This window comes from Pan troglodytes, chromosome 18 (genome assembly GCF_028858775.2).
Source record: "Pan troglodytes isolate AG18354 chromosome 18, NHGRI_mPanTro3-v2.0_pri, whole genome shotgun sequence".
Classification (NCBI taxonomy): Eukaryota; Metazoa; Chordata; class Mammalia; order Primates; family Hominidae; genus Pan; species Pan troglodytes.
In genome coordinates, this window is record NC_072416.2 from 12452890 (window position 1) to 12476121 (window position 23232).

Here is a 23232-nt window from a genome sequence, read left to right on the forward strand (position 1 = left end):
AAGGAGGAGGGTAGAAGAAGGAAATAACACATTACAGGATCATCTACCATGTGCCAGGCATGGTGTGAGGATTATTTCTAATCCTCCTATCAACCTTGCCAGAAAGGAGATAATGTCTTCTCTTTTATAGGAAATTAAGCCTAAGGGGATACTGACATACAGAAGGCCAATCATATGGCAAGGCCAGGATTTGAACCCAGGTCCATTTGACCCCAAACATGATATTGCTCTTCCCACAACATAAATCTGCCTCCCAGAGATAGATTTCCTCTGTCAGAGTGATTCCCAACATTTTGGAAAGCATCCCTATCAACATTGCAATTTTCTCTTAATAATTCCTAGGGAAGCATCTTACCCATGAATTCACCTATTTATAATTTAAGTCCCAGCTCATCTGAGCACACCATGGGCTCCAATATGATTATTTCACAGCAAGCACTAATGGCTTAAAAGCATTGTAAACCTGAGTTGTTACACAGGTATTCATGATAAACAAACAACAACAACAAAAAAAACAAAAAACAAAAACAAAACCAACCACAGTGTACAATAAATTGATTCAATATAGATTTTTTTTTGCAGACTTTCTTGGTGTATCTTCTATTAATCTTCTGGGAGCATATAGGTTATTTACTCCAGGAATTTTGCTGTTTATCTCATTGTATCAAACATTTAATTAAAAGAGCTATCAGCTTGCCTCTAATGTTTTCAGCATGGAGACTGAGCTGTGTCTCTTGAGGATATGGTATCTGTTACTGGGTGTTTCCAAGTCAGTGAAGGTCAGTCAAATTATTAGTGGTTTTAATTAGTTTTCCCACAAGTGGTCATGTTATTTAGACCCAAAACTATGTAGTAAGGATTTCCCCCTGCCCTTGCCTTTGAACATAGCAACAAAAAGCAAAATATGCTGCCAACCACTTTCTTGAAAAATCCTCTCTTCCAGGACATTGCTTCCTGCTGCTTCCACCATACCTCCAATCACTTCTAGGAATTGCACTTTTGATCCCATAATGCGACAGAGTTGCATAATAGCGCTTCATGTCTGCAGAGGGATTCATATGCTACAAGATACATTTACATATGTGGCTTTCTTTCATCCTTACTGCAATTTGACTCCCAAATTTACAGAGCAGACAAAGCAGGCACCGTGAGGTGACATGGCTTTAAAAACATTATACGGCTGGCGAGTGGCAGAGAGGAAACACAACTTTTCTGACTCTAAACACAGTGTGTTATCTGCTGCCTCTGAGATACCACCCGCTTTAGGCGGGGATCTTACAGTAGCTGACCCCAAGTGAAGGATTTGGGGGTGAGCATGATTTACTAGTGAAGGGTTCCAGGAGAAGTCAGCAGGGGAGCAGGATAAAGTTAGGAAAGACTGGAGAAGGGGGAGAAATCAAGGGTCTGATTTAAGGCCAAGTCTCCATCTCAGTCCCGTCCTGCAGGGAGCTCCAGAGAGTGATTCGTACCTTAAAGTTTTTCCTGCTTCGAAGCAAGGGAGCAGCTTAGCCTTTGTATTCTCACATAGATTAGTCTTTGGTTACAGGTGACCACAAAGATTGAGGGAACTTAAATTGCCAGGCATTTACCATTCCAGTGCCCAAAGGCAAAAATCTGCTGAGGATCCCTGAAGTGAGGCTTTGTCAGCAAAGCACAGAAAGGTGTGGCTGGGCACACAGCGCTGCAAAAGGGATCCCAGGAGATCCAGGTGGGGTATGCACAGTGTCCAGTATACCATGCAAGTATTCATTCACCCAGCAAGAGTGTCCTGAGCACCTCCAAAGTGCAAAATAACTCTATCAAAACTACATCCCTGAGGTTCTCTTCCCCCAGACAATTTTAGTCTCATCAGCTTTATCTTCTTTATAATACTTACTCCTGCCCCAAATTTCCAAATTTGTTTCTTCCTTGATGTTTACTTGTGTATTGTTTATTTTTTTCCTACTAGAATTTAAGTTTCTTGGGAGCCTGAGCTCATTCTGCCAAGTTTATTACAGTAGCCAGGAAAGACTTCCCTGAGGAGGTAATGTCTTCCCTAAGGCCAGAAATTCCAGGAGGAGCCAACCATGAGAAGATTGGGGAAGAACATTCTAAGCAGAGGGCATAAGAGGCACAAGGACACTGAGCTGAAATAAACTTAGTGACAGGGATGGAGCAAGAGGAAGGAAATGTGGGAGCAGGTGAGATAACACAGGGCTTTGTGTGCCATGGTAAGTAAAGTGACCCTTACTCAAGCCTCAATCGGAAGCCATCAGAGAGAGGTGAGGCACTCTCATGCCTTTGTGGAAATGACTCCATCTTTAACCCCAACCCCTCACCAGCTCTCTTGACAAGATTCTTTCAACCACAGTGTGTATCATGGATAAGCTGTAAAAGCTTTCCATGGATTGATTTTCTATTCAGCAGTTTGTTGATGAATGGCAAAAGGATATATGTAGACTTATGTCAAAAAGATATGTTAGCGAGGTTTTATAACGAGAGACAAATTATCCCCACACACGGAACAGAAAATCTTTGTGGTGCTGCAATCTCAACACTTGCTGAGCTTAGCGAGTCAGGATGTTTCCTGAACTAAAGTCTCAATAGGAGGATGCACCCAGTTTACCTCTTTTCTTCCTCAATGTGTGTTTCTGAATAGCTACTCAAACCCTGCAACCCTTGTTATATTTCATTTCACTGGAGAATGAGAGAGCAGGTGTTTTTACTCCTGTCTTACTGATGTGGGAAGTACAGCCCTATAAGGGAAGATTAGTGATATATCTGAGTAGAAAGAACCAGTGGGAAATTTAAAAAAAAGACAGAAAGAAAGAAAGAAAAAAAACTCTCTGCTCCTTTTGTGTGCCTTGAAGACATTTCAGGTGAGTCAGAAGCGCTGATGCTGAGACTGATTTGGCTGTATGGAAAAGAGGAGCTGTCAGATAATTTTGTCTCTGGGTAGGGCTTAAAGATGACTTTTTTTCAGGTCATAGATGAGGTCACAGCCTACAGTGCTCCTTCACCCCAATTTCTTCTCATCCAGGAAAATGGGCCTTCCTTAACATCACACATTCGAAAGGATGAATTTCAACCTAAGCACTTGAGTCATAGGTCATTCACAAGCACCATCAGAAAGATCATATAAATAGGAAACACGACCACTCGGGGAAGCCACGCTTCCAAATTAGATCTGGAATCTTTTAGGTCTAGGAGAGCTAAGCTTAATGTTCTGTTTCAAAAACTTTGAGAAAGAGGACAATTTGAGTTAAAGAGAAAAAACCTTCTGGCTTTTGTGCATTAGAGTTGATGGATCTCAATGAGACGCACCTGAATCTCTTCCTCCTGAAAGGAGAGCAGTTAAGACCAACCCTCAGATGGAGATGAAAGCAAGGTGACCTTACCTTTTTGTCACTGAGGCCAGTCACTTGGTCCACAAATTCCTCTTGGATCATGAAGGCAGCCAGATTGGCTGTGTAGCTAGCCAGGAATATGACAGCGAAGAAGGCCCATACAGATACCATGATCTTGCTGGTGGTCCCTTTAGGATTCTGGACAGGCACGGAGTTATTGAACACCAGGCCCCAAAGAAGCCATATAGCTTTTCCAATTGTAAAAGAAGGCCCATGGGGTGCTGCAGAAGATGAAAAGGACATTCTCAGCATTTTCTGAAAAAAATGCCTATTTGTGTATGACAACCATGCAGCAGCCACCAGCAGCACTGAAGGTTGCCAGAAGATGGAATTATATCATAGTTGTGTCCTGTGATTGCCCTAGAACCACAATAACTTATTTTTTTCTTTAAAAATTAGCATTCTTCTCACATTTCTATCTAACTGGATTTTTGCCACATTTCTTTAAAAAAAGAAAGGAAACGAAAATGGTTATGCAAAATGGGGGTTTGAATAAGAAGTAGTGTTATGACCTGTTTTAAATTTGGATTTGATACCCATTTGAGGAAACCAACCTTCTTAATAAACATAAAGAGAGCCTGACAAAAATGTGTGCATGGGGACTGCTTCCAAATTCATCGGATGTGCTATCGTATAAGAACCATGCAATTCAGCGGGACTGATGTTTGCTATTCTAATCCGATTGTCCCTAGCAATTCCTCCTGTTCAAACTCAGATGTAAAGTGTGTACAACATAAGAATTAAACCAAACTAAAACCCTCTCCAAATGGAGACATTAAGGAATGGAACAATAGATCTTAATTCTTCCAACACTTCACAGATGGAAGACATTTCATTGCAGGGTCATGGAAAATGAACACTGATGTCATATCACAGCACTTTTTCCAGTATATCCTCGCAATAGCTATGCAGCCCTTTTAAGATTCTTAAATGTTCCTTGCAACAGACTTAACTAAAGAGACAGAATGATATGCCAAAATTTATGGCGATGGGGCATATGCAGGCTGTAAAACACACATATTAGGGTTTTCAAGTCTTTGTTCTGCATGGGCAAAAAAAAAAAAAAAAAATCAACTGATGCCCTAATTTCATAGGGAAGGTTTCCCTTTAACAGGAGGTTAATTTTTATGTCATTTAAGTAAATGAAGATATGAAAAAATGATCTACTCAGATGTCACCTGCCAATATAAGCAGAGTGGGCAATAAATAAAGTGGCAGAAGCAAATTCACATTAATGGAAGTTATGAAGTGCTGGGCAGGAAGCCTAGGAAAAGCAAGCTCTCTGCACAATGGAGGCCAAACCCAGGCTACAGCTGTACTTATAATATCCATGACAAAACCCATTAAAGAGAAAGCAGTTAATTCTCTTATTCTCAATCTCTCCTGTTTCTATTTGGCTAGTTTTGTGATCTTCTGGGCTTATTCTCAAGAGGCAGGAAATTCTTGGGGAAAACTTAGAGTTAATCCAGTCAACTTTATGAACTATTTAGTTTTTTTAGGGATGCACATTGATCAGAAATGACAGCTATTTAGGAATCAGATGTAGGCAGTTCAGAAGGATCGGTCCAAGACTTCTAGGAATTCCTGATTCATGAATACTATGACTGGGCCATATAACTTTTCCCATAAAGTGCAGCGAAATGTAACAGAAAACCATTTTGTACAAAGAAACAAGTAGCTGTCATTTCCCAAGAGTTGCCACAGCAGATGAGCTGGAAACAGAGAGCCTGGAGAGAATGGAAGGGCTGAGGAGTTTGCACAACTGATGCCATCCTTTACAATAGTCTTTCCAACATGCTTCAGTCAAAGGAGAACGTATTGCAAGGATGGGCTGTGGGTGGTTTTTACCTTCCAAAATGTAACTCAGATTTGCCTGATTATCTGTATTTTCGTTGTTCTTGACAAGTTCCAAGTCATTGCAATCCTTTCTCTTGGAAAAGTGACACCTTCTTAACTGCCCTCCCCGTCCCCGCTTCCAACTGTTGTCCCCACACACTATCTGGATAGAGTAGCCCCAGTGACCTTTTTGCTCTGTACATGTATGTCACCTCTCTCCCTGCCATTGTTTTTTTTCTTTTCTTTCTTTTTTTTTTTTTTTTTTTTTTTTGAGATGGAGTCTTGCTCTGTCACTCAGGCTGCAGTGCGGTGGCACAATCTCGGCTCACTGCAGCCTCCACTTCCTGGGTTCAAGGGATTCTCCTGTGTCAGCCTCCCGAGCTGCTGGGACTACAGGAGCATACCACCACGCCCAGCTAATTTTTGTATTTTTAGTAGGGATGCGGTTTTGCCATATTGGCCAGGCTGGTCTCAAACTCCTGACCTCAAGTGATCTGCCCACCTCAGCCTCCCAAAGTGCTGGGATTACAGGCATGAGCCACCGTGCCTGGCCTCCCTCCATTGTATTTTGAAGAAAGTCTGACATGCTTCCCATGGTCAATTGCCTATCTCTCTGATTTCATCTTATACTATTGTCTACCTCATTCACTCACGTCTTTTTATTTTATTTTTTAATAGAGACAGGGTCTTGCTCTGCTGACTAGGCAGTGCAGTGGTGTGATCATAGCTCACTGCAACCTAAACCTCCTGGGCTCAAGTAATTCTCCTACCTCAGCCTTCTGAGTAGCCGGGAATACAGGCACGCATCATCACGCCTGGCTTATTTTATTTATTTATTTATTTATTTATTTATTTATTTATTTATTGTAGAGATGAGGTCTTGCTATGTTACCCAGGCTGGTCTCAAACTCCTGACCTCAGGCAATTCTCCTGCCTTGGCCTCAAAAAGCCTTGAGATCACAAGTATGAGCCACTGCACCCCCTCAGCCTTTTTCTGTTTCTTGAGCATTTCAAGATTATTTCAGCCTTTCTGTTTGCTGTTCCTTTTACATGAAATGACTGTAACTGTTTTTGACAGATAAAATTGTATGTCACCCTTCAGGTCCTAGCTCAATGAACGTCCTTTCCCATTGGACCATCTTATCTAACGTAGTGTCTGCACCCCATCACTATCATGTCACTATGTTTTTTTCTTCTTCTTGATATTTATTATAATCTGTGATTATTAGTTTGTGTGTCTACATGTTATTTTCACAACTAAATTCTAAAATGCCTGATAGAAAATCTCTATTTGATTTACCACATTATCTCTGGCAGCAGTATAGTGCCTCCTGGCACATAGTACCCATTTGATAAATATTCATCAGATAAATGTGTAAATTCACAACAGCACAAGCCCTGATTATGCAAATATAAGGAACTACTGTATCACAGTGTGGTCACTCACAGAAACTGTCTCAGATTCCACCCTGTTGGAAATCTTCTTAGTGGTTAAATTACCCTTTAAATGAAGGCTTGCAATCTCCCATTAAACACAACATCATTATTTATGGCATTGTTTAGTATCTGGTTGATTGAAGATGGTTTATGTGGTAATCACCACTCTTCAATGGTGAGGAAGAAGTTGAAAGATTTCAATAAAACTAGGTTCCTAATAGATTCCCATGACCTGTTGAGTATTTCCAATATTAAAACATCTAAGTGAAAAGAATATGTATCCATCACATTAAAGTGCTCTGCTTTTTGGGGGATATGAGACTTCAAGTTCCATCCTCTACCATATCAAGTCATTTTTTGGGAAAGAGATTTGGTCCTGACACTTTTCTGATAACACCCATTTAGAAGGTAGTGCCCACTGAGGAAAGCCCACTCAAAATGGCATAACGTGTATGACATAAACCCTGGCTAGAGTGGGATCCTTTTAATGAGTTATAGCCAACGAATGCCTCCCAATTTTATTTCCTATCTACTGATTGTCCCTTTATCAACTACAATGCACTAAGATCAATGCATTTTATTTTAGCACACTTGATTTCCTCCTGGCATCACCAACAGGAAAATATAACCCTATGGGGAAATATATCACTTCATAGTTATATTTATTGTCAAACTAATGTAAATTGATTCAGTAGTTTGAGGAATGTTCTTAAACTAGATTTTATAAAGTCATTTTCTTTGCATAGACTGAAGTTGAAACCCATGACAATTTTAGCATTTGACAAGCATTTTTTAAATTAATTGTCAGAAAAGTTCCTTCAAATCTGCTTTCCCAACAAATTGAACATCAGTGGTTTTCACCTAACAACTATTGACTTCAGGTTATGACAAGATTAAAATATTTCATTTTGTTTTATCCATCAGTTGAAGTACATAAACCATACTTTTCTGGTATTACAAGCAATATCAGTGACCCAAAACCATTCATACAATGGTACACCAACGCAGTATAATGTATTCTTTGTGTGTGTGTGATAGAGTCTCGCTCTGTCCCTCAGGCTGGAGTGCAGTGGCACAATCTCGACTCACTGCAATCTCTGCCTCCTGGTTTTAAGCGATTCTCCTGCCTCTGCCTCACGAGTAGCTGGTATTACAGGTGTGTGCCACCATGCCCAGCTAATTTTTGTATTTTTAGTAGAGATGGGTTTCACCATATTGGTCAGGCTGGTTCTGAACTCCTGACTTCATGATCCACCCACCTCGGTCTCCCAAAGTGCTGGGATTACAGGCGTGAGCCACCATGCCTGGTCTAGAGTAATGTGTTCTAAAACTGAAATTTTCATTAAAGGTAAATGAAATTGCAACAACATTGAATCATGCTCATGAAGGTATCCTTACCTTTCCCTTTGGCTAAGTTTCTGTTGTATCCAACAGGGCTGAAGTATTCAAAGACAAAAACAGCTATGGCAGAAACAATGAGCAGCATCACAAACATCATCACCCAGACAGAGGCGCTGAATGGTTCTGCAAATAAACAGATAAAGGAATGGAAACGTGGTTAGTTATCTCTTCCTCACTTCCAGCAGGAAGCCCAGACATCCATTTGCAGGCTCGCCAAAAATATTTTCTCTAATTTGAATCTGATCCTTCAAAAGAAGCTAATCATTTTTTATTTTTATTTTTATTTTTTAGATGTAGCTTCGCTCTCTGTGTCACCCAGGCTGGAGTGCAGTGGCACAATTTCGACTTGCTGCAACCTCCGCCCCCCAGGTTCAAGCAATTCTCCTGCCTCAGCCTTCCGAGTAGCTGGGACTACAGGCATGTGCCACCATGCCTGGCTAATTTTTGTATTTTTAGTTGAGACGGGGTTTCGCCATGTTGCCCAGGCTGGTCTCAAACTCCTGACCTCAGGTGATCTGCCCACCTCGGCCTCCCAAAGTGCTGGGATTACAGGCGTGAGCCACTGCTCCTGGCCAGCCAGTCATTTTTTATTCATCATTTTAAATCATTCTTTATTCTACAAAATATTTGAAGTATAAGATTGCATATAATATAACAAAAATAGAGAAGAGCATAGGACATTTTACAAATTGGGTCAAGGATAATCAGAAGAAAAAAGAGTGATAAGAAAGAGGGAGCAAGTTAGAATGCAAATAAACAGGCCATAGGTTCCTTTGTAATTACAGAACCATCCAGGGGGCTAAAGCTAGGAAGAAAAAAGACTAGACCCAAATAGTAAACCATAGGCTCCTGCAAATTGTTATGGTTTTTATTTTTATTTTTTCATGCTAGAAAGACGATATGCAGGGAATTCCAAAAATAAAGGGAGAATTATAACCTGTTAGAAAAGAATTATAAAATCATGGGTGACAGAAATATTGGAAAGTTATAATCTACCACACTCTCCATTTCACCTTTTGCCTCAGATAGATGAGATTCCTACAGCTTTATTAATCTTGTTGATGTTGGTAGCAGCCTTAAATGCAATTGAAAGTCAATTGAGGATATTATCTTCACATGATAATTCAATAAAAAAGCATCACTTAAAGGGTAGAGGCAATAAAATAGTAGATGGATAGATGGTTATTTCCACTAAAAGTAGTTTTCATCAGCTCATTTGCATGTAACTTAGGCAGTAGGTGGATGTCTCAGAAGGGCAGGCCAAGTCATAAGGCTCTAAGCCTTGTAACACTCTAGAAAGGTAAGAAATATTATGTAAAATAAGATTACTATTCAACTTGATTGAGGATATGAAAATTAGCTGACTGCAGCCATTTTATTTATGGTATAGATTTGCTATAAAATCAACAGAAAATAAATTTTAAAAATGAATACATCTCCACCTGAATGTATCATGGGGAAGAAATTGCCTATAGACACCAATGAACTTAAAACCCTTTTCCTCATAAGCAAATATTTTCTGAGGGTTAAAATAAGTCCAATAATACTTCTTGAATAGTAAACATATTATTATTTTAAAATTGTTTTCCTAGTGAAGCCACTTATAATAATAAAGAGCTAGGTTGATAGCAGGCCACCTTCTTGTTAGAGTATGACTACTTAACACAGCTAGAGGTCACCACAAATTCCAATTTAATGAGTTTAATGTATAACAAGAAACTAATATGTCTGAACTTAACTTTAGCTATATTGGATAATTTAAAAGCTGGGAGGAATGCTTTCTAATGCATTTGATAGTGCAAATATATTAAAAAGCAACAGGTAACACAACTTACTTAAGTAACACAAGATGCGCTCCAAGAAATCAGTGAAACTGCAACTGAAATTTATTTTAAATTTAGCTTGAGTAATAAACAATATTATGTCCCTGAAATAATAGCAATTTAATACTGAGTTGTATCCAAAAAGGAAATTAGATAAATAAATGATTAGGAGATTTATAAGTACTTCATATTCAAGAATAGAGATAAAATAATTCTCCGAGTTGCGTAGTGTGTCTTATTGGAGGAGGATCATTATGATGAGCAAATAAGCATATACATGAAAGTGTTCGTGTGTGAGGCACACAATATACAGACAATATATTGAGTGGAATAGCTGTGTGATTCCAGGATTAAAGCCAGAAATACTGGGGCAACAATACGCTGTCCATGGTTCTGAAAAGGGCGTGCTGGTTTTTGAAAAAGCACATTTATTAATCTGGTAACGTCTATTTCTCTGCAGGCTGTGAAAACATTATTTTTAAACATTAGAAGGGACCACAACTGAATTATCCTATGTGCATCTAAGAATCTGTAAACCTGCAGTGAACTTTTTTTGGTAGGTGCATCCTTGTCACTAACACGCTAGTCAGAAAATCAAGTGGAAACTGATGAAGCAACTGTTCCCACATGTCTCCCCGCTTGGAACTGACCACATCTGTTCCTTAACTTGTGAGCACAGCACGGATCAAAGGACTCTGCTGCAGTAGTCTTGTTTTAGTAAATTAAGTACCTATCAGTGCCCTGAAGGGTTGCTATTCTAAGATACCACACACGTGAATGCACACACACGCTCCAGAACAAAGAAACATCGTTAAAGCAACATCTACAGTGTCTAAGGAGTGACCCAGAAATAGTTTAGATAACTCTCTATTACATCTTCTAATGGCTTAAAACAGATTCAACATTTGTCCATGAAGGAACTGCAATCGAGGAGATACCAGGTCAGCATTTCTTTGGATCAAAGAATCCAACTTGTTTGGAAACTCTTCAGAATTAACTAGATAGAAATATTACAGGAGATGCCATCTCTGTCCTTGAAGAGCCACTGGTTACATTTTTACACAAAAGCTTAGAGGCATTACCTGCAAGTGCTTCTGATGTGAGTTAATGGAGTTTGTGGAGGAGAGAAAATAGGAAATAATGAACAGCAATACAATCAGATTTTGAATGTTTTGGCTCTTCCAGATGACTAAGCCAGTGAATGGAAAAATGTAGCTTAGCTGGTTCATTATGACTTTCAAAATCTGTAGATAATGACCGTAAATAAGGGGGTGCACAGTCAATCAAACAGGGATGTAATTTAGTGACTAGGAAAAATATTAAGCCTACTAGGTAAAAACAGCTTTGAAAATAGTTTCCTCTGGTTACAATTTATATTACTTTTAAAAATGCAGCAGGAAAAGTGTGGGGAAAGAGAGGTTTTGCTAAATTTAGCAAAATACTTGACATTTTTATGGAAATGTTTTACAAATGCAAGTAAGATAAAAATCTAGAGAAACTGGGTTGAGGCCAGATTCAATATTCACGACCCATTTTCATGAGACAAGCCAATTGATAATTTTTTCTCTCTGATTGAATTGGAAAAAGAGTCCTCTCTAGCTCACTAAAGAGATATAAGACTTTTTTGTGTGAAAAGAAACAATTTCTTTCCATTTTGATCCATGAACTCACTTCCTCTAACCCTTTCTTAACCTCCAGGACAAAGGATTCCTGCCAAAGAGTCTGAAAGGGAATGAGGGGAAACATGACTAGGAGTGACTAAAGAGTGAATGTCCACTTAAGAATTATTAAGATTCTGCATGTGTTGTCAATATCAGCTGGTTGCATTGTTCCTGGCATAGTGAGGCTCTCTTATTAAAATACGAGTATCTGAATCCATGTCAGACGGAGGGACAAAAGGAACATAATGAGGTGTGTATTTGTCAGGGTCCACATTACTCCAACAAAGGTTACAAAAATTGAAGCAACGAGTGCAAAATCAAATCCAGAGAGTGGCAAGCATTTTAACAGCTTAAATGGATTATCAAAAATGAAAACAGTAAATCCATAGCGCTCTGAATGTAAGGCAGTGTCCAAAATCCTGTTAGTCAATATTTCACTGAAGAGAATGAAACACGAAAGTTTCACTGGATGCCAACATTACATATAAATGAAGACAGTGGAAGAATAAGACAATGGGCTTGGAGTTGGTGTCCACAAATTGGTTTCAGTTTACAATTTGCTTTAAGAGATAAAGTTATTTTTGTCTCTGGAAAAATATAAGAAAGTTAGTTGACTTTAATATAACTGTTTTCCCAGGGGGGAGATTTCTCAAACAACTAAAAGTAGATCTACCATTTGATCCAGCAATTTCACTACTGGGTATCTACCCAAAGGAAAAGAAGTTATTATATCAAAAAGACACTTGCACACATATGTTTATCAGAGCACAACTCACAATTGCAAAGATATGGAATCAACCTATGTGCCCATCAACTGATGATTGCATAAAGAAAATGTGGTATATATACATTGTGGAATACTACTCAGCCATAAAAAAGAATGATGCAATGTCTTTTGCAGCAACTTGGATGAAACTGGAGGCCATCATCCTAAATATATGATAGTCATCTAGCAAATAAATGACTGTTGTTCTTTGTGAGATGGAGGATGGGTATGTAGATGCTGAATAAAGGTTTATGGGCTGATTTAAATTAACTGTGGACTGACAGGTTTATTTTTAAAATGTTTTCAAGACTCTAAGCAATATAGCTATTAATTTACATTCCACAGTGTCAAGACCAGTATCTGAATATGTGATCTTATTTTTTTAGCAGCTTTTTCTAAGTTTGAGATCAATGAAAGATGTGAACTGGGGGATGGGTTTTTCAGGAATGGAAAATCTAATACTCCATATTCTCACTTCTAAATGAAAGCTAACCTATGGGTATGAAAAAGCACACAAGTGGTATAATGGACACTGGAGACTCAGAAAGGGAGAGGATGGGAGGGAGATGAGTGATGGAAAATTACCTACAATGTACACTATTTAGGTGACAGGTACACTAAAGGCCCAGACTTCACCACTATATAATTCGTCCATATAACCAAAAATCACTTGTACCCCTGAGCTATTGAAATTTTTAAAAAATTATATATATTTTTCCCCTCTCAGTTTTCCTCCAGAGATTCATGTTTGTCTTAACCTTCCCTAATTTGGGACAAACCCACTTATATGGGAGTGCCAAGGGGGAATTAGTGATCTGAATTTCATGATATTCAACAAGATAGTTACAGTCAAAACTCATTTATGATAACCAAACAGTTAATACAACACTTTCCTTTAAAGACAAAAATAATGCTTTACTATGTTCCATGAAATTTCAACTCTAGCCAGGCTACCCAATACAGTCCAAGTGCTAGAGAAAAGCAGATGATAGAAAACATAGCTCTTCCTTGATTTAAAAAAAAAAACTCCTTTTATGTAAAAACATAAATTTACGAAATGGTTAAAAAAAATCACAAGAATTTCCTTCTTTACAAACTATTTGGCTTAGTGGGTAGTCACATTTAAAATATGATTCAATTAATTTTAAATCAGCATATACTTTTCAGACTATTCCTATTAGCAGAATACTGGCATAAATCATCGTGCAGTCATCATTATTTTCACTCTTACATCTAGCAAATAAATGACTGCTGTTCTTTGTGGGATGGAGGATGGATATGTAGATGCTGAATAAAGGTTTATGAGCTGGTTTAAATTAACTGTGGACAGCTTTATTTTTAAATGTTTTCAATATTCTAAGCAATATATCTATTAATTTACATTCTACAGAGTCAAGACCAGTATCTGAATATGTGATCATATTTTTTTCAGCAGCTTTTTCCAAGTTTAAGACAAATGAAAGATGTGAACTGGGGATGGAGGGGAGTGAATTAGGATGTATTAGTCTACTCTCACGCTGCTATAAAGAACTGCCCAAGGATCACTTGAGGTCAGGAGTTTGATATCAGTCTGGCCAACATGGCGAAACCCCATCTCTACACAAAAATTAGCCAGGCATGGTGGTGGGCACCTATAATCCCAGCTACTGGGGAGGCTGAGGTGGGAGAATTGCTTGAACCCAGGAGGCAGAGGCTGCAGTAAGCCAAGATCATAACACTGCACTCAAGCCTGGGCAGCAGAGCTAGACTCCATCTCAAAAAAATAAACTGTCTGAGATTGGGTAAATTTATAAAGGAAAGAAATTTAATTGACTCACAGTTCCACATGGCTGGGGAGTCCCCAGGAAACTTACAATCATGGCAGAAGAGGAAGCAGACACATCTTACATGGCGGCATGTGAGAGAAGTGAAGTGAAGGGGGAAGAGCCCCTTATTAAACCCCTTATAATAATAATAATATAATGAGAGCCCCTTATTAAACCATCAGATCTCATGAGAACTCACTCATTATCACAAGAACAGAAGGGGAGAAACCATCCCCATGATCCCATCACCTCCCATCAGGTCTCTCCCTCAACAGCTGAGGATTACAATTCAAGATGAAATTTGGCTGGGGACACAAAGCCTAACCCTCTCATAGGATAATTCAAATGCAGCATCCTCTGAAATATGCTGCCATGGCCAAACAGAGCTAAACAAGTTCCTTTCTGGTCCCATCCTCTGAGCAAACAAGATTTCCTACAATTCCTTATAGGAAAGCAATAGTCACTATGAAATTCACACACCTAGAAAAGCAGAAGGTGAGACGGTGCCATTACTTCTTGAAACCATGACACTGATTCCCGTTTCCACAAAGGGCACAGAGAAGTCCACCACTTCAGAACGTTCCTCATTGATGGTGAGTGAGCCAACTGCCATGACTGCCCGTTGATAGACCACCTGGATGCAAGGCAAAAAAAAAAAAAAGAGAGAACAACAGTACTTTACTTTTCCTGCTAACATTCCTGAGGACTGCAGGCCCTTTGTCTGAGTAAGAGCCTAGGGGATGAAAAGATAACTTACTTCACCGATCATTCCATTCCACACATTGTTAACTTTCTTGCCATGCTTCCCATTGGTCACCAGATAGAGGTCGTAAGTAAACTTCACAGTTCTGGAAAGCTTCTTCAGAATATCAATGCAGAACCCCTTGCAGCATTTCTTCACATTCATCCCCTCATTGGTTGAATTGCTGTAAAGAAAAACCCCAAGACCACAGAATGTTAGCACTGGAAGGTTTGTTCACAATCATTAGCTGTACTCTTCTCCTATTTTTCAGATGAGTAAACTGAAGTTTAAAAAGGGGAAGTGGCTTTCCCAAGGACACACCGTGAGTATATGACAGCAAAAGCAGAAAGTGTCCTTAATTATAGCAGTTATCATGACAAGAACTAACACTTATTGAGTAATTACTATTTGCTAGGCACTATCCTAAAGGCTTCATACTAATTGTTGAATTAATCTCCATGACATTTTCTGAATTAGTTGATATTTGTACACCCATTAAACAGGTAAAAATTACCAACTCTTAAATTTTTAAGAGTTTATAACATACACAACTTTAGACTAGAGTTTAGTCATCAGATCTAAACTGAGTCATAAAAACTTACTAGAGAATGGAAGAGAGGAGGATGTGAAATTCTCAGAGAAAGCAGGGTTTTGCTTCATTCTATAATTACAGAGGCTTGAAACGAAAGGGGAGAAGTGAAGGTACCCAGACAACACCTCAGCCAAGAATCAGGAGACCTGGGTTCTATTCCATGCCTGATTTTGTGCACTGAACTTCTCTTGATAGAGCCAAATGTTACATGAGGGCTCATTAATAACATCTTCCCTACCTACCTATGTGACATGTAGTATAAAAGGAGACACTTCTAAAAGCAAGGTCCTTGATCAGGTAAAAGCCCCATTAAAATTTAAACTATCTTAAAGGCTATTGTATACTCTACCAAGGCTACACTTACTGTTTTGTACCAGCCACCTTGCTGTATTCACCTGAACAAGACATATTCAAAGGACACCCAGGCAAACCAGAAAAATACCTTTAAAAAGAAAGGAGGCCGGGTATGGTGGCTCACACCTATAATCCCAGCACTTTCGGAGGCTGTGGCGGGTGAACACCTGAGGTCAGGAGTTCAAGACCAGCTTGGCCAGCATGGCGAAACCCTGTCTCTACTAAAAATACAAAAATTAGCCAGGCATGGTGGCAGGCACCTGTAGTTCCAGATACTCAGGAGGCTGAGGCATAAGAATCACTTGAACCCAGGAGGCGGGGGCTGCAGTGAGCCAATATCATGCCATTGTACTCAAGCCTGGGTGACAAGAGTGAAACTCTGTCTCCAAAAAAAAAAAAAAAAGAAAAAGAAAAAAGAAAAGAAAGAAAGGAAACACTGGTCTATCCAACAGATAGCAAAAAGTACTTAGACAATTCACATAAGATCAAAGCCTTTCTTCTGGGCAATATGCTCGATTAATGGACATCCCATTAGCTCAACCCTGTCTTTGAGTTATGCATTTCATGAATATGTTCTCTGTTTGAATATCCCATTTTTGGCAAATCCACACATTGGAGTGTTACCTAAGCACTAAAGTGATGTCTATGGAAATCCAACATCATCACAGGAAAATTCTTATGCTTCCATGTCATATGAAAAAAGTAGGTTACACAGTAGTACAAACAGAATAATCACAGCTATATAAAAACAGATGAGCTTATGAAATAACTGTATGGAAAAACAATGAAATATGAAGCATAGGACAGGTGCAGTGGCTCATTCCTGTAATCTCAGCACTTTCGGAAGCCAAGTTGGGTGGATCCCCTGAGGTTGGGAGTTTGAGACCAGCCTGGCCAACATGGAGAAACCCCATTTTTACTAAAAATACAAAAATGAGCTGGGCATGGTGGCATGCACCTGTAATCCCAGCTACACAGGAGGCATAAGAATAGCTTCAATCTTGGAGGTAGAGGTTGCAGTGAGCCAAGATCGCACCACTGCACTCCAGCCTAGGTGACAGAATGTGACTCTGTCGAGAGAAAGAGAGAAAGAAAGAAAGAGAGAGAGAGAGAGAAAGAAAGAAAGAAAGAAAGAAAGAAAGAAAGAAAGAAAGAAAGAAAGAGAAAGAGAAAGAGAGAAAAAGAGGGGGGAGAGGGAGAGATAGAAAGAAAGAGAGAAAAAGAGAGAAAGAGAGAGAAACAGGGAGGGAGAGAGAAGAGAGAAAGAAAGAAAGAAAGAGAAAGAAATAAAGGAGGAAAGGAGGAAAGAAAGAAAGGAAAGAAAGAAAGAAGCAAGCTATTTTGGAACGATGAAAAACATGTTTTCTTTTTTATATTTTTAGGGTTTTTCCCCAAATCATCTAGTAAGTACATACTACTTATGTAATTGGCAACACACACACACACACACACACATCAAACAACATTGATTTACATGATATACATCATCTCTATATCCATGAAGGTGGGCAGATTTGACAGAACAATTTTTTAAGAGACGCGCTCTTGCTCTGTTGCCCAGGCTGGGTTGCAGTGATGTGATCATGGCTCATGGCAGCCTGGACCTCCTGGCCTCAAGTGACACTCCCACTTTGGCCTTTCAAAGTGCTGGGATTACAGGTGTGAGACACCATACTCAAGCTGGAAAACATAATTTTGAGTAACAGAAGTGGGTTGTCAATGACACCTGCTTATCAATGCTTTCCTTTATCTCAGGATCACAGACTGCCTGTCTTGAATCACTCTCTTCACCATTGTATCCCACCCCCACATCCTGTCAGTGACTTGTACTCAACCACTCTGCTTCTGTCAACCCAGACCACCATAGAGACTTTACTCTCTTGCCTAGAGGCTGGATGACCTGCTGTGATCCACCACCCTTAGTGGGGGGGTAGTAGGAGGCCACATCTGTGTATATTTACATGTGATGATTAGTGACCTCAACACTGTACAGTCATGGGATATGTGCCAGCTCCATCTCCACCAATTACCCAGAATGGAGGGAGTTGGGCTAGAGATAAAACTGCCACAAATATGATAGAAATGTGTCCTAAGTACATTAAAGTTGATGGAATGTCCAGATACCATTTCCTTCTTAGTATACATGGCTCTGAAAAATGTGTCAAAATCGAATTCTCTTTTTCTTTCTGGTCGCTGTTGGCCATGCACTGATGCCCTTTCCCTACCTCTGTTCATTTGTATCACCTTCATTCTATGTTCCTTCCCTTCTTCCCCTATCACAGGCTCTTCCTTCACCTGGTCAAGATTTCTGGAAGATTAGACAGAAGTTTTAGATGCTCCAGGTTTAAGATTCAGGGTCACAGGCATATAGTGGCATTCTTTGGTCTCCCTGGAAACCTCAGCCAGTTTATGAGTTATCTCACCCATATCCCTGAACATGAGGTGTATTTCTAAATACAAATGATCAATGATGCACTTTCACCCAACAAGCACCCACTAAGTGCCTACTGTGCACAAGACATGGAACTGGGCCCTGGGGACACAGGATGAAAAAGGCACGCAGCAAATGCAATAGTTGAATTTATCACAGTAATTATGGAATTGCAGACCAGCTTGTAATTGGGAACGTCTGTTGGTTCCTATTACAGCCCTTGTGTGGGTGTGCAGGGGATGTGACTTAACTACACAGACTGAGAAATGGTCCCCATGTGATCTCTCTTAGTGCTCCACCACCACCCAAGAGAGGGAATGACTCACAAAAACAAATACGGGGAAAGGGATCCAACAAATTGTCCAGTTTACCAGCTCTACAATTTCCCAGTATAGCCAGTGGATGTGAGCACAGCCATGCGAGTCAGAGCTGTGTCCAGGTCCTGGGTTGGCTCCTGTCCACCACGCAGACTCAGACAAATCTCATCCAGCACTTAAAAATAAATTTCCTTTCTTCCCACCAACGATTTGACAGTTTGGGAGCTTAATTGACAGCATGGCCATTTCTCGCTACACATCAGGCCAAATGATGTTTCCAATTTTCTCTGCATGTCTTTATCACCCAACTAACAGACCAGAAAGGAAGACTTCTCAGCTCATTTCCTGTTACCTGGTATTCTTAGAAGATCCCACCATTTACCAGACGTGAGAAACAAAAAGGTTTCACACAATCATGTTGTCTAACAGGAATTCTTTTTGCAACTGATCAGCCTTCCTCAAAGACGTTCCCTATAGGAAATGCAATTGATCTAATCTTCTTTAATGTTGGGATTAGTGGATCCTAGCCATTCTCTATTGCTCTCACGAGTCAGACTTTCATTTCATCCAGACACACAGTAAACTCCTCATATCCCCAAGCGGAAGAAGGAAAGCTGCAAGCTACTATCTCCTCACAGAAACCAAAAACGTGAATTTGAACCTGTTAAGCTGTTGATAGTCTTCAGTAGAAAAGTCAATTCTTTTAAAGACAGCAATTTATTTTGATTTCTCTTCTTCATACAAATGTGACTCAGTACTTGGGGATCTACTTGTTTTCAGCTCCAGGGCTTTTGATTTTAAAGACTCTAAACTCCTATTATTGATTCTGGAGCACAAGGGGCCTCAGTTGATTGCCCTATTGAAACACAGAGGGTATTGTTATCATAGAGGAGGTGTCCCACTGAAGTTAGACTCTGCTTTGTGCCAGCCACTTTTCTTCATCGGGCCAAGTTCTGCTCAAAGAACACCCACCCAAATTAGAACATCCTCTGACAACTTTCCCACATTATCCCCTCCGTCCTCCTTGTAACTCATCACTCTCTAGCATTGCACTGGGTTTCACTCCGTTTCCCAAACTCCCAAGCTCCTTTCCTCCCCAGGGCCTGTGCACCTGCCATTGCCTCTACCTGGAAGGCTTTGCCCAGATCTTCACATGTCTGGCTTCTTCTCATCCTGTATATATCACCTTAAACCTTATCTGTGTGAGCTAAAGTAACCCCACATACCCCGATGTACTCTCTTCTCACACCACTCTCTTTCTGTTCATCACAAGGTTTATTACAACATGGGGTCACCCATTTCTTCTTGGTCGAATTGTTTTCTAACCACATACGTTCCATGATGGAAAGGTCCTAGTCTTTTGCCCTCCCTGTTCATCCATGTATCCCCTGTGCCCAGCAATGTGCCTAACATGCAAACTGTGCTTAATGCACATTCATTCATTCTGTATTAAAACAATTTATTTATAACAATTTTACTTATAACAATGTCTGTGTTATTTCACTGTAAAGGAATTCAGCAAAAATTATTAAAACACTGATGACCCCAAAACATGGTCTGTTTCACACAATTATGAATCATGATGAATTATGAATCATGAATCATGGGATGTACACTTGCCCTTCCTTGGTGGGCCCCACCTCTTCCTCATCTCCAGGAGAGTGGAGGCTGGGGGACTGCTTATCAAAAAAAAGCTTCATCCCAGGGAGCCACAGTGGGGACACTGGAGAAAGCAAGGGCCTTTTTAGGAGGGGCATATTTATTTATTCCATGATGTATTCAGGATTTCAACTTCAAAGAGGCTGACATTTGTGACCTCACTGATAAAATTTTCTCCAAACCAAAACAGGCCTTCACAATACATTTAGCAATTACATATTATATTTTTAAAATCCTGATCTCAAGGACTGAGATCTGGGCACTTGCATCTTGTGTGATAATAGCTGAGACTGGAGTTTGAAACGAGGAAGTAAAAATCTCTCGTCCTAGTCATGAAACAAACATTGGTGTGTCATGCTGTGCCCTTGTAACTGAGGGTGCAAATATTAATAAGTCACATTCCCTATATGTAGGTGGCTCAGAAGCCAGGGAGAAGACAAACTATACGCTGTAAAGACAGGTGATGAGGGTAGAGAGAGATAGACCCAGGTACTGTGGAAGTAGGAAGAGCTAACCCAGCTTGGGGATGCAGTAGCTACACTTAAAGGATGAGTAAGAATTAGGTAAAAGAAACAGATCAGAAAAGACTCAGAAAAAAAATAAAGTTTCCAACAGCAGGCCTTTTTCTTCTGTGAGTCTCCTGTGAGGTGGTGTTTTTGCTTATGTTTGCATTAGGAAATACCAGATCAGGGCCTCGGAGTTGGCCATGGAGGTTTCTGTGTCCCCAGAGGGTTTGTAGATTAAGGGGACCTCACAATGGACAATGCCAGCTCTTTCTTCAATCATAACAAAAGGAGAAATGACACAGATGCAGTGCCTGCTGGCTGTTGCTGAGCTGAGAAACTGCCAGAAGTTCCATTTGCACCTGGATTGTATCAGAAAGTAACATGCAAGCTGTGTGTTCACTCCCAAATGGAGAGACGTTTTTAACCTTCTTGAGAAGCATGGATCTGGGATCTATAAAAGAGATGGAAGAAGAATGTGTGGGGGGAAGGAAAGGGACAGCCAGAAAAGTGGAAACTAAATAATTATTTTTAAAAAGACTAAAGGAAGCCGGACACAGTGGCTCACATCTATAATCCCAGTGACTCAGGAGGCCAAGGCACGAGGATCACTTAAGGCCAGGAGCTTGAGACCAGGCTGAGTAACATAGCAAGACTCTTGTCTCTAAAAAAAAAAATTAATTAAAACATGAGCCAGACATGGTGGCACAGGCCTGTAGTCTCAGCTATTCAGGAGGTTGAGGTGAGAAGATCACTTGAGCCCAGGAGTTCAAGAATGCAGTGAGCCGTGATCACACCACTGCACTCCAGCCTGGGGGACAGAGCAAGACCCTGTCATTATATAAAAAAAATTAATGTTTTATGTATTTTTAACACATAAAAATATATAATGTTTTATATATTTTTAACACATAAAAATATATAATGTTTTATATTTTTTAACACATAAAAATATGTAATGTTTTATATATTTTTAACACATAAAAATATATAATGTTTTATACATTTTTAACATATAAAAACATATGTTTTATACATTTTTAACATAACAAGAGGGGCATATTTATTTATTCCGTGATGTATTCAGGATTTCAACTTCAAAGAGGCTGACATTTGTGACCTCATTGATAAAACTTTCTCCAAACCAAAACAGGCCTTATTTTTATATGTTTTATATATATATATAAATATATGTTTTATATATTTTTAACATGAAAATATATGGTTTATATATTTTTAATATATAAAAATATATTGGTTTCTATATTTTAATATATGAAAATGTTTTATATATTTTAACATATAAATATATATTTTATATATAAACTTGTACCTAAACTATATTTATCTATAAACATATAGTTTATATATAAAAATAGTTTATATATAAAATATGTAAAAATATATGTTTTATATATCTCAATATATAAAAATGTATAATGTTTATATATTTCTATTTTCATTTATTTATTTATTTTTGAGTCAGAGTCTCACTCTGTTGCCTAGGCTGGAGTGTAGTGGCTCGATCTCGACTTATTGCAACCTCCACCTCCCAGATTCAAGTGATTCTCATGCTTCAGCCTCCTGAGTAGCTGGGATCACAGGCGCCCACCACCGTAGCTGGCTAATTTTTGTACTTTTAAGAAAGACAGGGTTTAGCCATGTTGCCTAGGCTGGTCTTCAACTCCTGACCTCAAGTAATCTGCCCAGCTTGGCCTCCCAAAGTGCTGAGATTATAGACGTGAATCACTGTGTCCAACCATATATATTTTTAATATATAAAAATACGATGTTTTATATTTTTAATGTATAAAATATGATGTTTTACATATTTTAATGTAGAAAAATATATGACCTTTTATATTTTTAATATATAAAAACATATGGTGTTTTATATATTTAATACATAAAATATATGATGTTTTATATATTTTAAATATATAAAATATACTGTTTTATATATTTAAATATATAAAATATACTGTTTTATATATTTAAATATATAAAATATATAATTTCTATATATTTATATACAATGTTTTATACTTTAATATATTAAAATATGTTTTATATTTATTTTAATATACAAAAATGTTTTCTATATTAAAAATATAAAGATATTTTTTGAATATGTGTGTTCAAAAATAAATAAATGAATAAATTAAATTAAACTAGAAAGACTGAAGGGGAGGATTGATTCAACCTAAGGGTTAAAAACATGTCTGTGGAGTCAGTTGGACCACTGTTTGAGTCCTACCTCTTCCATTTCCTAGCTAGATGGCTTTGAACATGTTTCATAATCTTCCCATAACTCGGTTTTATCATATTTACAATGGGCAAAACTACTCACCTCATATTGCTGGTGGAATTAAATGAATGCAAGTTTGGCACATCTCTAGGAATTTATCTGAGTCTTTTTAAAATTGATTATTGTATTATACCTACTATAACGACGTGTATTTTCTATGACATTTTGTGATTCAAGTACACATATTGTTACTATCGATGATCCATGCTAT

At 38.8% G+C, this 23232-nt stretch overlaps 1 protein-coding gene across 4 annotated transcripts in view; it reads right to left on the reverse strand.

The window, feature by feature from the left end:
• GRIN2A (glutamate ionotropic receptor NMDA type subunit 2A) overlaps positions 1 to 23232 on the reverse strand; it is a 428905-nt gene that overhangs the window by 72447 nt on the left and 333226 nt on the right. For all 4 annotated transcript variants that reach the window (XM_054668020.2, XM_054668019.1, XM_016928499.4 and 1 more), the window contains 4 exon segments: positions 14873 to 15041; positions 14596 to 14749; positions 8058 to 8183; positions 3378 to 3607 (listed from right to left, as the gene is read on the reverse strand). In XM_054668020.2, the coding sequence (XP_054523995.1) occupies positions 3378 to 3607; positions 8058 to 8183; positions 14596 to 14749; positions 14873 to 15041 (679 nt within the window).